The sequence below is a fragment of the Ictidomys tridecemlineatus genome, unplaced genomic scaffold (genome assembly GCF_052094955.1).
Source record: "Ictidomys tridecemlineatus isolate mIctTri1 unplaced genomic scaffold, mIctTri1.hap1 Scaffold_70, whole genome shotgun sequence".
Lineage (NCBI taxonomy): Eukaryota > Metazoa > Chordata > Mammalia > Rodentia > Sciuridae > Ictidomys > Ictidomys tridecemlineatus.
The window spans coordinates 560,755-576,038 of NW_027524982.1; the positions used below are offsets into that span (position 1 = coordinate 560,755).

A 15,284-nucleotide genomic window follows, 5' to 3' on the forward strand; every position below is an offset into this window, starting at 1 on the left:
TATTTTTGGCTCACACAACTGTTTTTGCTCCACGTTTTTATTTTGACATATAAATAGTAAAATGCACCAATTCCAAACATATGGATTAATGATTTTAAACATAGTATACACACATATAATGATCTGTATTAGTCAGCTTTTCATCACTATGAACAAAATACTGATAAGAACAACTTAATGGGGAAAGATTTATTTTCACTTAGTGTTTCAGAGGATTCAGGCTATGTCATTGGGCTCCAAGGTAGAATCATCTTGGTGGAAGGGTGGAGTTGAGGAAAGCTGCTCAGCTTATTGCACCTGGGGAAAACAGAAAGCAAGAGGAAAGTGCCAGAGAGAACCCAGACCTTTCCAGGACAACCTCTATCCCTTGTGACCCACTTAATACAAGTAATCCATTCAGCCATCAGTGGATTAATCTACTGATGAGATCAGAGACCTCATGATTTATCACTTTCCAAAAAGTCTACCTCTGAGCACATGAGACTTTGGACAACATTTCATATCCAAAACATAATACCTCCACTCAGATTAAAGATATTAACACTACTGTTACCCAGATGGTTCTCTTTTGCGTCTTGCCTTTTCAAGAGGAAACTACTTTGTAATGTTTTAATTGACTCGTTTTTGCTGATTCTTGAGCTTTGTATAAATAGGGCCTTATAGTATCTATTCTTTTGTGTTTAGCTTCTTTCATGCTTCTTTTGTGTGGTTGCAGACATGCGTAGCTGATCCTTTTTTATTGTTGAATAGAGTTTTATGGAACAGATCACCATTTGTTTATCCATTTTCCTGTTGATGAACATTTGGGGTGTTTCTAATTTGTTCCTACTAAGGCTTTTTTGTAATATATATATTTTAATTGTCAATGGACCCTTATTTATTTATATGTGGTGCTGAGAATTCAATCCAGTGCCTCAAACATGCTAGGGAAGTGCTACCCCTGAGCCAGAACCCCAGCCCCTCTACCATGGCTTTAATGGTGAATCCTAGACTAGAAAGACATTAATGAAGTTATATAGCCAGAGCAGGATAAAAAAGTATCCCAAAAAGGACATGAATTTAATATTTTAATATTTTATTCTGTGTTATTTAAAAATGTCATTTATTTTTTTAGACACTTCCATGTAGTGTACCACAATGTTGAAACTCCCAAAAGTAATAACATGAAAATCCCAAAAGTAGCTATCACATTATGGGGACCATTATTAAATAAAAAAGAGGTGCTGTTTTTTGAAAGACATTATTTTGGTTTCTAAAATGTTTATTAAATTTCTCTGTATGTGTTTTGCAAATATATTCTATTCTAGTAACTTTACTTTTTTTATTTTGTTTTCAGGCTCTGCACATTTTTGCTGTATTAGACACAGAACCAGAAATGGATGAGCATTTTGTTTGCACCTTGTTTAATCCTATGGGAGGTGCGAGACTAGGGGCACAGGTTCAAACCTTGATAACAGTATTACAAAATCAGACCCATTTGGGGCTGTTCGGTATTTCTGCTATTGAAAATAGGTATAATTTATTTATAAGAAAATATAACTTCTGAAAATAAGAAAGAAATAATTTTTGACATAAGAAAATGCAAAAGAAAATTGAGGTGTGATTATGTAAAGTGGACTTTTAAAATGAATTCCAGAAGACAGATCCATAGTCCACAAGCTCTCTTATTACAGAGAACATCAAAGACTTAACCATGGCCTGCTAAATGGTGTCATCAGAATTCTTATGTTCTCATAGTTCACACTTCTAGGAAAAGGCCTGCATTATTTTGTGATTTTAGAAATAAAAAGCAAGAAAAAATATAAAATATACTTGGTCACTGAATCCAAATACATGACTCTTTAAACATATTAAAATGATTATAGTTATAAAATTTCCTTTGGAAACTGACAGATATTTATATACAGTATTTTAAGAGATTTAGTTTTATTTCTATACTAGGAATTTCCTGTTTTTTACTGTCAGATGTTTTTGATTTATGTGTGAAAAATTCAAAAAAGACAGTTTTAAAATGTGTAATGTTAAATTACTGATCTTCAGTATTTTCTGATTATGAGTGTTGCATTTGTATTTTAAAAAAACTCCATAAATGAATATTTTCAAGCACCCATTTGTCTTGAAAATATTCATGTATCAAATTTGTGCATGTCATTTGGGTTATATAAATGTAGAAGCATATTAAGCATATGCTGGTAATGTGACATATATTTTAAATATGTAAAAATTATATTCTTTTTCTGTTTTCCACAATTTCAGAGCCACTTCTATAGATATTGAAGAAACCAACAGAACAGTATACTTAAATGTGTCGCCTACTAATGGCATTGATTTAGCTGTGAGTGTGCAGTGGGAGACGATATCTGAAACAGCCTTTGGCATGAGTATGTTTAGTTTTTTATGAGAACAAAATGCTGTAACTCAGAAATGTTGCATGTATAAGATTTACATTATTTCCATGAATTATAACTTATGGATTTATTAAAAATGGGAAACAGATATTTAATTTTATTACTATATCCAAGAATATTTATTGAGTGCCTAGGTATGGTATTGAGCTCATGGAGCTTAGAATTTAAGGTGTACCAAAATAAATAAGTAAAAATCAATGTGGAGGAATCAATTATGCAAAGAACTGGGTTGGAGGAACCTGGGAGACAAGAGGGGGAAGCTTTAGAGGCAGGAAACTCAGGCATGAAAGGACATGTCATAATTGAAGAACCTCAGTGAATAGGGAGTACAGAAATAGGGGAGATGCAGAGATCATTGAAGAACTTGAGAAATATTTTATTGATGTCAATCTTTTATCCCAGAGTTAATGGAAAACCTTTGAGTAGTTTAGGCATGGGGAAGATGGTATGGTATGATCATGTTTGCATTTTTTAGTGTTATTCATAGGACCGTGTAAAGAATTGGTTGGGGGCTGGGGATATGGCTCAAACGGTAGCTCGCTCGCCTGGCGTGCATGCGGCCCAGGTTCGATCCTCAGCACCACATACCAACAAAGATATTGTGTCTGCCGAGAACTAAAAAATAAATATTAAATATTCTCTCTCTCTCTCTCTCTCCTCTCTCACTCTCTCTCTTTTTTTAAAAAAGAATTGGCTGGTATAGCAGAGAAGAGAGGATGCATGGAGATGAGCAAAAGGGCAACAGATGATAGAAGTTTAGAGCAGGTGATGAACTGGGTGTAAGGGTGAGGCTGAGTCCCAGATGACTCCTATTTCCTCAGCTTGTGTGGTAGGATAGAGTGTCTTGCTACTGACTAAGAGATATGTGAAAGAAGGCTAGGTGTTGTTTTGGCGAGGGAATTAAAATAAATGTGTTTTAGCACATGTTAAGTTTGAGTTCCTTTTGAGAAGGCATTTATACTCAAAGGAAGGTCTCTGCTGCAAGATAGACTTAGGGATCTGACATGTGTTACTGTTTTTAAAGTCATGGACATTGATTTAACAATCTGAGAAGAGGAGCTCTAGACAGAGAAGGGAAGAAGACCCAGCCTGAAAATTGAAAAGCATCAGATTGAATGGCTAGGGATAGCAGAGTGATCTCACGAAGGGGATTTGGAGACCTGGTGAGAAATACAGGAGAAAACAGTAGATTGCAGATACTAGAAGAGTGTGTTAAAGGGTGGGAGATGGACTGGGGCTATTGCTCAATGTCAGAGTGCTTGCCTAGCATGCCCAGGGTCCTGAGTCCAAACCCCAGTGCTGGAAAAAAGAAATAAAACATGTTTTAGCATATTTCCCTTTAAAATTACAGTTAGCAAGTATTTATATTTAAATAGACCTTGGGAAAGTTCATATGGCTATAGAGTGAAGTATTAGTACTCCTTTTGTTATCCATAATTGTTATTTTAAGTTACTATTTTTAAGTTTTCTAGCCTCTTTCTTTCTCTCTCTCTCTCTCTCTCTCTGTATCTCTCTCTCTCTCTCTCCTCTCTCTCTCTCTCTCTCTCTCTCTCTCTCTCTCTCTCTCTCTCTCTCACACACACACACACACACACACACACACACACACACACACCCCATGGGGAATTCATTTGTATTGAAGTCATTAGTCTCAATGTTTAAATAACAAATTAGAGCAGATAAGTTTGAGAAGGAAATATGCACTGGTAAATAATGATTTATGTTTTTAGGGAGAATGGATGTTGTCTTTTCAATATTTCAAAGTTTTTTGGACAAGCCAGTTTCTGGCTGGTGTTTCTTTACTTTGGAAGATTCAGTATATGGTATAATGTTAAGAAAATCATCATTTACTATTTACCGATGGCAAGGGATTTTTATTCCAGTAAAGGTAAACATTGCTTATTTTCTTCCACAGTGCACAAAATAAAATATACAAGTAAATGTGAGATACATTATGAGTTAACTGTTTTTTGTAATTCTCATTTTCTAGGATTTAAAGATACAAAATCCTAAAAATTGTGAGGCCTTTAAGATTGGACTTTCCCCCTACTTTGTAATTACTCATAAAGAAAGAAATGAAGAGAAGTCTTCTGTTAACAGTGTGTATACCTTCACATCTGGATTCCAGTTATTCCTGGTAAAAACAAAATCTTCATTTTATATTGCTTTACCTAAAAGAAATTCAGATTTGTAAGACTGATCTAAATGGATGACAATGTATATTCTATGTTAATGAGTAACAGGACTTTTTGCAAGTTGATACAAATTGTAGCATGTATCTTAACCTGGGGCTATTTTTTTTCACTTGAAATGATGTATGCTTATGATATATGCATACCTAGTGATCAGAATAGTTTTAAACATCGAGTCTTAAACATCAAATACTAACTCATTAGTATAATATTTAGTGCCTTTCTGATTTAAACTCTTTAAATTTTTATTCCCACTTTTCTGTCTTCCTTGCAGGTGCAAACAGTCATTATTTCTGAGAGTTCCCAAGTAAGATATTTTACTTCAGACAGTCAAGATTATTTAATTGTTGCAAGTCAAAGAGAGGATTCCGAAAAATACTGTAGTTGAAAGTTATGAGGTAGGGTCTAGAGATTTGGTATAAAAGAAAACCATAGTTTGTGGTAAAGTAGTAAAGGAGAATATGAATATTGATTGGTCCCAATTAACTTTTAAACAACAGTTATGAATATTATATGTTCTTCAAGAACCAAAGCAAATGTAATCATAAACATGAACATTTAATCAGAATTTAATTGAGTTGGAAAACATTATGGAGAAAAATCACACAGCTAGACTGATGGTATCACTAAAAAATCATGATTAACATTGCCAATTGGGCACTCAGCATCACCCCAGAAATTTCACATTTTTCTAGCACACTACATTTTATAATCTCCTTAATGCTTAATTGATAATTTTTGTCTCTCGTGCTTCTGTACATGCTTCTTATCGCCTCATTTTCAACTAATGACCTCAGTGAAATGAAAGTCACTAGAGGGAGATTACTTATTTTCCCAACACCAAATTCAAAATCCCACTTAAAAGCCAGTGTTGCCCCTCCCTCCTGCTGCAGCGGAGGAGTGTCCTTCTGGAGAAGTCCTTCCTTTCACATGGCTGCCCCTCAGCCTTCATAAGGTTTAGTTATTCCCTCCATAGCTGGCATTTCTTTCTCCACGAAATTATTACAGTTGGCATAAATAGTTGAGAATTGTTCAGTTTACAACAAAATCCCTTGATCTCTTCCCTTTCTAATTTCTTTTTTTTTCATTTATTGTCTCTCCTTTGTGGTAGGACGTTGTGAGAGAAGTGTCAGCTAGCTTTGTCTACTTCTCATGCTCACCCATGGCGACTGGATTGCCAAATCCAGTGAATATGTTTATCACTGTCATATACAACTTCCCACCAGCATGAGACTTAGTCATACCCAAATCTCAACCCCCTCTACTCTTGGTTTATGATACCACAAGGCTTTCCTTCTTAAGAACTCTGTCTGCTCAGTCTCCATTGCTGGTTCCTCCTCCCTTTTCTGAATCAATATGTCTTAGAGTATTCCATAATTCAGTTTTAGTTCATATTTCTTTTTTCTTTTCACCTACTCTGGGAAATTTCATCAGTTCTGTAGCTCTTCATAGGAACATTAGTCTAGCTTTACATATCAGCTATAGGCTAATGTCTTTCATATCATATCTGTAACCTTTCCTCTGTAGTCCAGACTTGAATGTCTAACTGCCTATTGATGCATCCACTTAAATATATTTTAGGAGTGTGTTATAATGTATATCAAGCTGAACTGTAATTAATTTTCTCTATGAAACTTGTGTTTGAGTATTTTCTTTTATCTCGGGAAATAGTAACCTCAGAAATGCAAGTGCTCAAGGGAGAATTCTGTGATATATTTTGTTGAATTACCCCCTTTTTTTCTTTCACATCTAATTGATCATTAAGTGTTTTTGAATCTGTGTCTCCATAATATTTTTGAGTATAGACATTTCTTTCCACCTCAGCTCATCTCCATCTAAGCCTAGTTCTTATCTTTTCTTACCTGAACTGCTAGTCTCCAAGCTAGTCTCTGAAGTTCTCTGATCTCCTCAGATTCATTCTCTATTGGTAGCAGGAGTAATCTTTTAAAAATATTGATTCATGTTACTCATTTAAAAAATTTAGTGATTCCAAATGATAATAAATTTAGCATTAGTTAGTATGCTATATATGTAGGATAACCATATTTCTTCTAGCCCAGGATAGCACTGGATCATGCCATGTCCTTGTATAATTATTATTAATATTTCAATCTCTAAAGAACCCCTACATGAATGGTAATTATATGGTCACCCAAGAAAGGATACTTCATGAGTTCCCCTTTCCTGTCTTGACTGTTCAACCTCTTAGCACTGTCAGCTTTCTGGGCTAGTTTTTATTCAGAGCATCATAATCATCTGTATCTTAGAAACTGTCATGTCATTCCTTCTATCTTCATTCCCCTAATACATACATTTCTTTCATCATATTATCTTGACTTTTGGCTTCAGTATCAGTTTTAATTTATGGTCATCATTTATTCAGTTATTGCTATGTGAGTTTTTGCCTTTTCCTCATCGTTAATAAGAGTGATAAAGGAGGAGGTCAGTGTACCTAGGCTTCTAGCTTAATGCTTGTCTCAAAAGTCCTAACTGTTGACTGCATAATTATTATTTTTTCTTTTTTAAATTAGAGCTTTATAGTTATACATAGTAGTTGCATTCATCCTGAAAAACTCACACATGCATGGAAATCTATTTTAGTTCATGATATCCATTTTTCCCTCCTCTTTTTCCCTTCCATCGTCCTTCCCCTCTCCATCCCTTTCCTCCACTCTGCTAGACTTCCTTTCACTTGTCTATTATTTAATATTTGATTCATTTGTATTATCCTTTCCTTACCTCCTCCTTTCCTTATTTTACTCTAGCTTCTGCATATAAACTTTGAGTTTCTGAGTTTGGCTAATTTCACTAAACATGATATTTTCCATTTTCATCCATTTACCAGCAAGTGCCATCATTTCATTTTTTTTATGGCTGAGTAAAACTCCATTGTGTGTGTGTGTATGTATCATAATTGTGATACATATTAAGAATATATATATATATATATATGTATATGTATATGTGTGTGTATATATATATATATTTTTTTTTCATTCTATTCCAGTCATCTATTTATTGGCATCTGGGTTGATTCCATAAGTTACCTATTGAAATTTTGCTGCTATACACTTTGAGGTGGCTATATCCCTGCAGTGTGTCAATCTTATGTCTCTCTGGAAAAATACCAAGGAGTGGGATAGCTAGGTCATAGGGTGGTTCCATCTCTAGGTTTTTGAGGAATCTCCATACTGCTCTTCAGAGTGGTTTAGTAGTCACATCAACCATATTCAAGTGTACCTTCCCCCCCCAACATCGCCAGCAATTATTATTCATATTCTTGAGCAGTGCCATTCTGACTGGGTTGAGATTACATTGTATTTTAATTTTGATTTATATTTTCCTGATAGCTGTTGAACATTTTTTTCGTATATTTTTTGGCCATTTGTGTTTCATCTTTTGAGAAGTTTCTGTTTAGATCTTTTGCCCATTTATTGATTGCATTATTATTATTATTATTATTATATTATATTTGGTGCTAAGTTTTTTTAATCTTCTGGATATTAATCCCCTATCAGAAGAATAGCTGGCCAAGATTCTTTCCCTTTCTGTCATCTCTCTATTCATGTTCTTAATTGTTTCCTTTGCTGTAGACAAGCTTTTTAGTTTTATGGCATTCATTTATTCTTCATTTTATTTCTTGCACTTTGGGGGTCTTGTCAGCATCTATATGATGGACTATGGAGCCTATGTTTTCTTCTAGTAGTTGTAAAGTTTTTGGTCTAATTCCCGATATTTGATCCATGTTGATTTGGGTTTGTATAGGGTGAAATAGAGGGGTCTGATTTATTTTTCTATACATAGCTATCCAGTTTTCCTAGCACCATTTGTTAAAAAGGCTGTCTTTTGTCTGTCTAAAATATAGTTTTGACATATTTTTCAAATGTCAGATGGCTGTAAGTATGTGGATTTGTCTCTTCGTCTTCTATTCTGTTTTATTTGTTTTCATGTCTATTTTGATGCCAATACCATGCTGGTTTTGGTGCTATAGCTCTGAAATATAATTTCAGATCAAGTATTGTGATACCTCCTGCTTCTCTTCTCTTGCTTAGTATTGCTTTGGCTATTTTGTTTCTCTTATTATTCCAAATGAATTTAAGAATTTTTTTTTCTAATTTTGTGAAAAATATCATTTTTATTTAAATGAGATTGCTTTGAATCTCTATATTGCTTTTGGTACTGTGGCCATTTTGACAATATTGATTCTGTCTATTCAAGAACATGGGATGTCTTTCTATTTGATAAGGTCTTATTCAGTTTTTTTCTTCATTGTGCTATAAATTTCATTGCTGAGTTCTTTTACCTTTTTTTTTTAGATTAACTCTTTAACACTTTTTTGGATATTATTATAAATGGGATGGTTTTCTTCATTTCTTCCTCAGCCGAATTATGGTTAGAGTGTAAGAAAGCTATTGATTTATGAGTAGTGATCTTGTATTCTCCTTCTTTGCTAAACTTATTTATAAGCTCTAGAAGTGGTCTAGTGGAGTTTTTTTAGGTCTTCTAGATATAGAATCATATCATTGGCAAACAAATAGTTTGACGTCTTTTTTCCCTATTTGTATACCTTTCATTTCCTTTTGTTGCCTGATTGCTCTGGCTCATGTTTTGAGGACTATATTGAGTAGGAGTGGTGAGAGTGGACAGCCTTGTGTTATTCCTGTTTTTAAAGGAAATGCTTTTAGTGTTTCTCCACTGAGTATGATGTTGGCTTTGAGTTTGTCATAAATGGCCTTTATGATGATTAGGTAAGTTCTTTTGAATCCTAGCTTCTCCAGCATTTATTCATGTGAATCGGTGTTGAATTTTATCAAAGGCCTTTTCTGCATGTATTGAGATGACCAAATGATTTTTGTCCTTAATTCTGTTAAAGGATTAATTACATTTATTGATTTGCTTATGATGAAACAACTTTGTATTCCTGAAATGAAACCCACTTGATCATGGTGTATTGTCTTTTCTGATGTGTTTTTAAATGGTGTTTGCTAAAATTTTATTAAGGAATTTTGCATCTAGTTTATCAGGGATATTATTCTGTAGTTTTATTTCCTTGATTCATCTTATCTGGTTTTGGCATCAGGGTTATACCAGCTTCTAAAAATGTATTTAGGAGTGTTCCCTCTCTTTTAATTGCATGGAATAATTTAAGAAAGAGTATTAGTTCTTTTTTAAAGATCTAGTAGAATTCAGTTGAGAATCCATCAGGTCCTGGGTTTTCCTTTTTTGAAAGGCTTTTAATTACTGTTTCAGTTTCATTAGTTAGTATTGGTCTATTTAGGTTTTTATACATCTTTCTGATTCAATTTGAGTAGGTCCATATGTGTCTAGAAATTTGTCAGTGTCTTTAAGATTTTCCAGCTTATTGGAGTACAAATTTTCAAAACAGGTTTTGATAACTCTCTGGATTTCAAAAGGGTCTTTGCTGGTATTTCCTTTTTTAACTCAGATCTTGTTGATTTGCTTCTTCTCATTCTTTCTTTTGGTTAGTTTGGCTAAGTGTCAATCTTATTTCTTGTTCCTGTCTATTGTTTTCTTATTCTCACCTTTATTGATTTTGGCTCTGAACTTAATTATTTCCTGTCTTCTACTGGTTTTAGGGTTAGATTGTTCATCTTTTTCTAAGGCCTTGAGGTGAAGCATAAGCATATTTATTTGACAATTCTTTAATTTTATAGTGGTGCTATAATTTTCCTCTTAGAACTATTTTAATACTGTCCCAGAGATTCTGATCTATTGTATCTTTTTCTCTTTTTTTCCTAAGAATTTCTTAATTTCTATTCTTATTTCTTCTTTGATATTTTCTTCATTTCTTCAGAGAGTATTGTTAAATCTCCAGCTTTTTGTGGTTTCTATTATTTTTCTTGCTTTGATTCTAGTTTCATTCCATTATTATCTGATAGGATACATGGGATATGTTGATTTTTTTTTTTTTTTGGTATTTGCTAAGATTTGTTTCATGGCCCAGAATATGGTCTATTTTGGAAAAAATTTTGTGTGCAATGGAGAAGATAAATTCTGCTGTTATAGGGTGGAATATTCTGTAGATGTACATTTGATCCATTTGATTTATAATATTGTTTATGATGCACACATGGAAATAATTTTTTAATACTTTTTTATAACTTTATTGAATTTTTTACTGTGGTGCTGAGGATCAAACCCACTGCCTCACCCATGCTAGGCAAGTGCTCTACCACTGAGCTACAGCCCTAGCCCCAGAAAGAAATTTTAAAAATTGCAATGAAGAATGAATAGTGAAGGACACTTCTCCATTGAATTAGACAAAATAATTGATGACATTGGATGGTTTTTGTGTATGTCAACAGTCTTTCTTTTCAATTCTTCTGAGTTGTATACAGATAGTGAGAGCAAAGGGTGGGATTGTTTAGTCCTTCCTGGTTTTGTGTTGCTCTCTGAGCTGCCACTTGGAACAGCCTAAGATTGAAGCTGTTTGATGTAGTATGTAAGACTCAGCTTCCCTTCTCACTAGTATGAGGTAGCGTGGGTTAGGACAAACTGTCAGCTGGTGTTTTGTCCATCTGGACCAGTTTGGTGCACTCCTAAGGAACTGCCTCTGCAGCATCCTGTGAGGAAAGTTCCAGCAGGTAAGGCTGAGGTCTCATTAGGCCTCCTGGGCTTTGTTGGCTGGGGCTTCTTTGGAAAGACTAGATGGACCCACTTCTAGATTAGACAATAGCCAATGTCATCTGCAGGTCTGGTTCTCAAGACCCTCCCAAAAATCCAATCATGGGAAAGGGGGTTGCTGATCCTTTACTCACTGCTGCTCAAGAGCACTGTCTTCTCTGGTCTAGTCCTTTAGTGTGTTCACCGTGCCAACTCAGACTTCAGCTGGTCACATGAGCTGCCTGAGACAAAGGACAAGTGAATTGGGCTCCCTTTGCTCTGGGTGTAGTCACTGTTTTACTCACTTTCCATCTGGCCTAGCCTAGGTCCCCGGAAAGCTGTGTGCAGGACATTGTGACTTGCCTCATCTCTCCGTAACCAGTTGAAATATAGAGTGTGCTTTTCAAGCATTAGCATGCAGTACAGCCTATGGATCAGTTAAGAATAGGTAGCATTTTTGATTTCAGGTTTCTCTCTATGAAGACTGTGTTCTGTTGCCTCTGTCTGTGGTGACTCTGCATAGGTGGTGGGGCTGCCAGGTCTGCTCCAATGTATTCCTTCTTGTTCAGTTACTGTACCCAAATTCCTGAGTCTCTGAGACACTTCAGTGTCTAATGTTAAATTTTATTGAAATTCCTCTTTTACCCACCTTGTTAAGAAGCTGTACACCTGTTTCTTTGGTCCCAGGCCACTGTTGTGGGGTTCACACACAGAGACATGACACCAAGGTGGTTAATAAGAGTAATGTTTATTTTGTGCCAGGACAGACTGGGTGGATTTTCATCCAAAAGCCAAGCCCCTATTGCAGCAGGGATTTGCCTTATATAGCCACTGCTAGTCTCCCTTTCCCCTGTTACATATTAGCTTCTTTGCTCCCCTGTATGGAAAAATACACTTCATGTGGTTATTCTATAAGGAAATTTTGACAGAGCTGCACAGGCCCACTGGGGGTGTTGGCAGAGTTGCACATGTGCTCTGAGTGTTAGCAGAGTGGCGTTTGCATGCTTAGTGTGCTACACTGCTTTTCTTTGTTCTGGGGAACACATGCATACCTGGTTACTAAAGGCGCCACATTGTTCAACAGAGTTGCATGTGCACACATCTACTAGCTGTGCTGTGCCTCTTTGTTTGAAGAGGGCTCCTACCACACCAGGATGCAGCTTAGAAAGTAGCTTTCCTTTACTTCGCTATCTTCTGTCTCCTCCACCATCTTCCATCTCCTGAATAAGTATAATTTGTTGTGAAAGCGCTCAAATTATATAGGAAACCAGGTCAATTATACACTTTCTTTTAATTGTAAATATTATGAACACTTACCCTGAGGCCTTGTATGCATTGCCACCATGAGGATGAAAATAGTTTAGGCATTTCTCTATATGCTGTTGATCAAGATATTGGAAATGATGTGCAGCATCAGAAGATCTTGTACTAACTTCTAAGATTTATTTTCAAATAATTTCTCTTTCATTTATTCTGCATGCATGTGTGTACACACACAGAGATAAAAAAGGGGAGAAGGCATTAGGCTTGGTACTTTCCCACTTAATAAAAGTATCATCCTAACTAAATAAAAGGATACAGGAGAATAGACATGTGACATTGGCTAAATTCTTCCTAGTGCTAAATTCCTAGTCATGAAGGTTTTTATATTTGAACATTTCCTACAGGTCTTCAGATGGAATGGACAGAGCTTTGCATTGCAACAGAATCTTCCTGTCCAGGGTGTTTTGACCATGGCCTTATTCAACAGAGGCAACTCTTTGTTCTTAGCAATTTCCCAGGCTAATGTCAGGCTATATGTCCTTTTATTCAGATGGTCTGGCAGCACATTTATTTACTTTGAAGAAGTGCCAGTCAGTGGAACGACACAAATTGAAGCTTTGTCTTCAGGAGATGATATTTACTTAATTTTTGCCAAAAATACCTTTTTAGATAAGATGACATGGTGTTTATAATGCAACTATAGTTATTACCCAAATTGTCTAGCCTTCATAATGTTTGTTTTATATGAACATGCTCTTGTAACAATTTTTTTAGGTAATCCATAGACTATTTCTTGAGGGATAATGTTAATTATCAGGTATAAATGCAATTTGAGGAAAAAATAAGCATTATGCCAGTACTCTTGTAGTGCCCTGAACCACCAATTTAAAGTTATGTTAAAATAAAATAAGGGGTGGTTGGTAGAATAGAATGATCTATGAAGATTTCATAGACAAGTGCAAACAGGTAACTTTTATCTGAATATGTTTGGGGTGTCATTAATAATTTATAGTACTAATAAAAAGTGTTCAGCAACTTTTGACAATATTGTTTCAAAAATGTTTTCTAAATAAGCATATGATTTCTTTTGCTTACCAAAATTTAGATAAAATTTCAACAATGTTAAAAAAAATATTTTGCTTCTTTTCTTTCTTTATGGTTTGGTCATGGACAATAGCTAACTAACTAACTAACTAACTATTATATATATACTTTGTGTGGTAAATGCAAAGACATTTGAAACATTATCTAAAAAGTTATGTTTTTGTTGAACTAAATGGATTCATATGAAATTTGTTTCTTAAATTAGAATTACCATTTTGTTATAGTCTTACTAGGCAATTTTGCCATTTTCCTTTTGTAACTTTTACTTCAAGATTTGATTATTACTCTATTGTTGTAGGAGATCAGAATTCCATTGATATTTTCCTCTGGGAGATAGGACAGTCTTCTTTCAGATATTTCCAATCCCTGGATTTTCCTACCATTAACAGAATTCATTCCTTCACGCCAGCCTCTGGAATAGGTAAGGACTTTTCAACTGCTAACTAGTCATCCTAAAGGCAGTGTGAAGCAGGATTATTTGAATCTCATTGAATTAGACATAAAATTGTCACATTCCAGAGCCTGGGTATTTTAAAAAGAGTATAAAATCAATATCTGTACAACAATCTTTCCAGAAGTCCTAGAATTTCAAAAGGCTCCTTGAGAATAAGTGACTAAAATATAGGGGAAAATGTTAATGAAGAAGAAAGATAGGATACTTCTTTTGTCTCTTGTCTCTTTTATTTAGAGAAAATGAAAATTACATTAAAATATATATATATATATATATTTAAATATATATATATATTTAAATATGAAAGTATATATAAGAAGAGAGGAAACATTAGCATTTAAGGATTTTTTGAAAAGTCAGAAAGTTGGATATATGTGTAGTATATCTGCTGTCTGGAGGAATCACTTGGGCAGGCTGTAGAGAAAGAGAAGCAGCTGAGTCCAGTTGCCATGTGAGCTGGTCAGGTTGCCTTTAGGGTAGGTGTCAACAGTACAGGGACAACACACAATTGGTGAATCATCATGTATGCTGCTGAGGTGCCCAGAGGAACTTGGAAGCCAAGCCCAAGGGGCTACACAGGCTAGTCCAAATGAATCACAGTCCTGCTGTTGGATTGAGACATACCAATTCCATATGAATAAAACAGCACACTTTTACTAATTAAATAATATATGTAAGTCATTGTTATGTAGATATGAAGAATTCTCTAACTTCATAGTCTTAATGTCTGAGTAAAGAAGCAATAAAAAATATGAAGACACTATTGAATAATGGATAGAGAGATTGTTAGAGGGTTGGATTTCAGAGATATTGATTTTTGAAGATAATCTAACTCACAAAAGTTAAAACGTATAAAGTAAAGCATATTGAGAAGACTGGAGGATTTGGTGCAAATATAGGAGACAGTCTATATTTGCAGTTTTTCTCTTAGGTGCCTGACTGCTTTTTTCTCTGTTAGGCTTTGTGACTGTCACCCTATGTCACCTCAACACTAACCAGGAATCACAGCTTATTTACCTCTCATTTCTAACACACACACACACACACACACACACACACACACCACACACACACACATACACACACACACATCACTGCATCTCGTTTCTGTGTTTTCCACTTCTTCCTCCTCAGCTCTGCATCCATGATATATTCTCCCAGACCCCGCCACTCTCCATCTGGACTATGGCATGGCTTTTAGGTCTCTAGACTTGTCTTCATTCTGCTGTCAAAATCCTG

At 35.0% G+C, this 15,284-nt stretch overlaps 1 protein-coding gene across 1 annotated transcript in view; it reads left to right on the plus strand.

The window, feature by feature from the left end:
* Nucleotides 1-15,284, plus strand: part of LOC144374447 (adhesion G-protein coupled receptor V1-like) — a 105,248-nt gene that overhangs the window by 6,647 nt on the left and 83,317 nt on the right. The window contains 7 exon segments of the mRNA XM_078037282.1: nt 1,337-1,512; nt 2,257-2,381; nt 4,139-4,296; nt 4,399-4,545; nt 4,875-4,974; nt 12,884-13,153; nt 13,887-14,012. Of these exon segments, the coding sequence (XP_077893408.1) occupies nt 1,337-1,512; nt 2,257-2,381; nt 4,139-4,296; nt 4,399-4,545; nt 4,875-4,974; nt 12,884-13,153; nt 13,887-14,012 (1,102 nt within the window).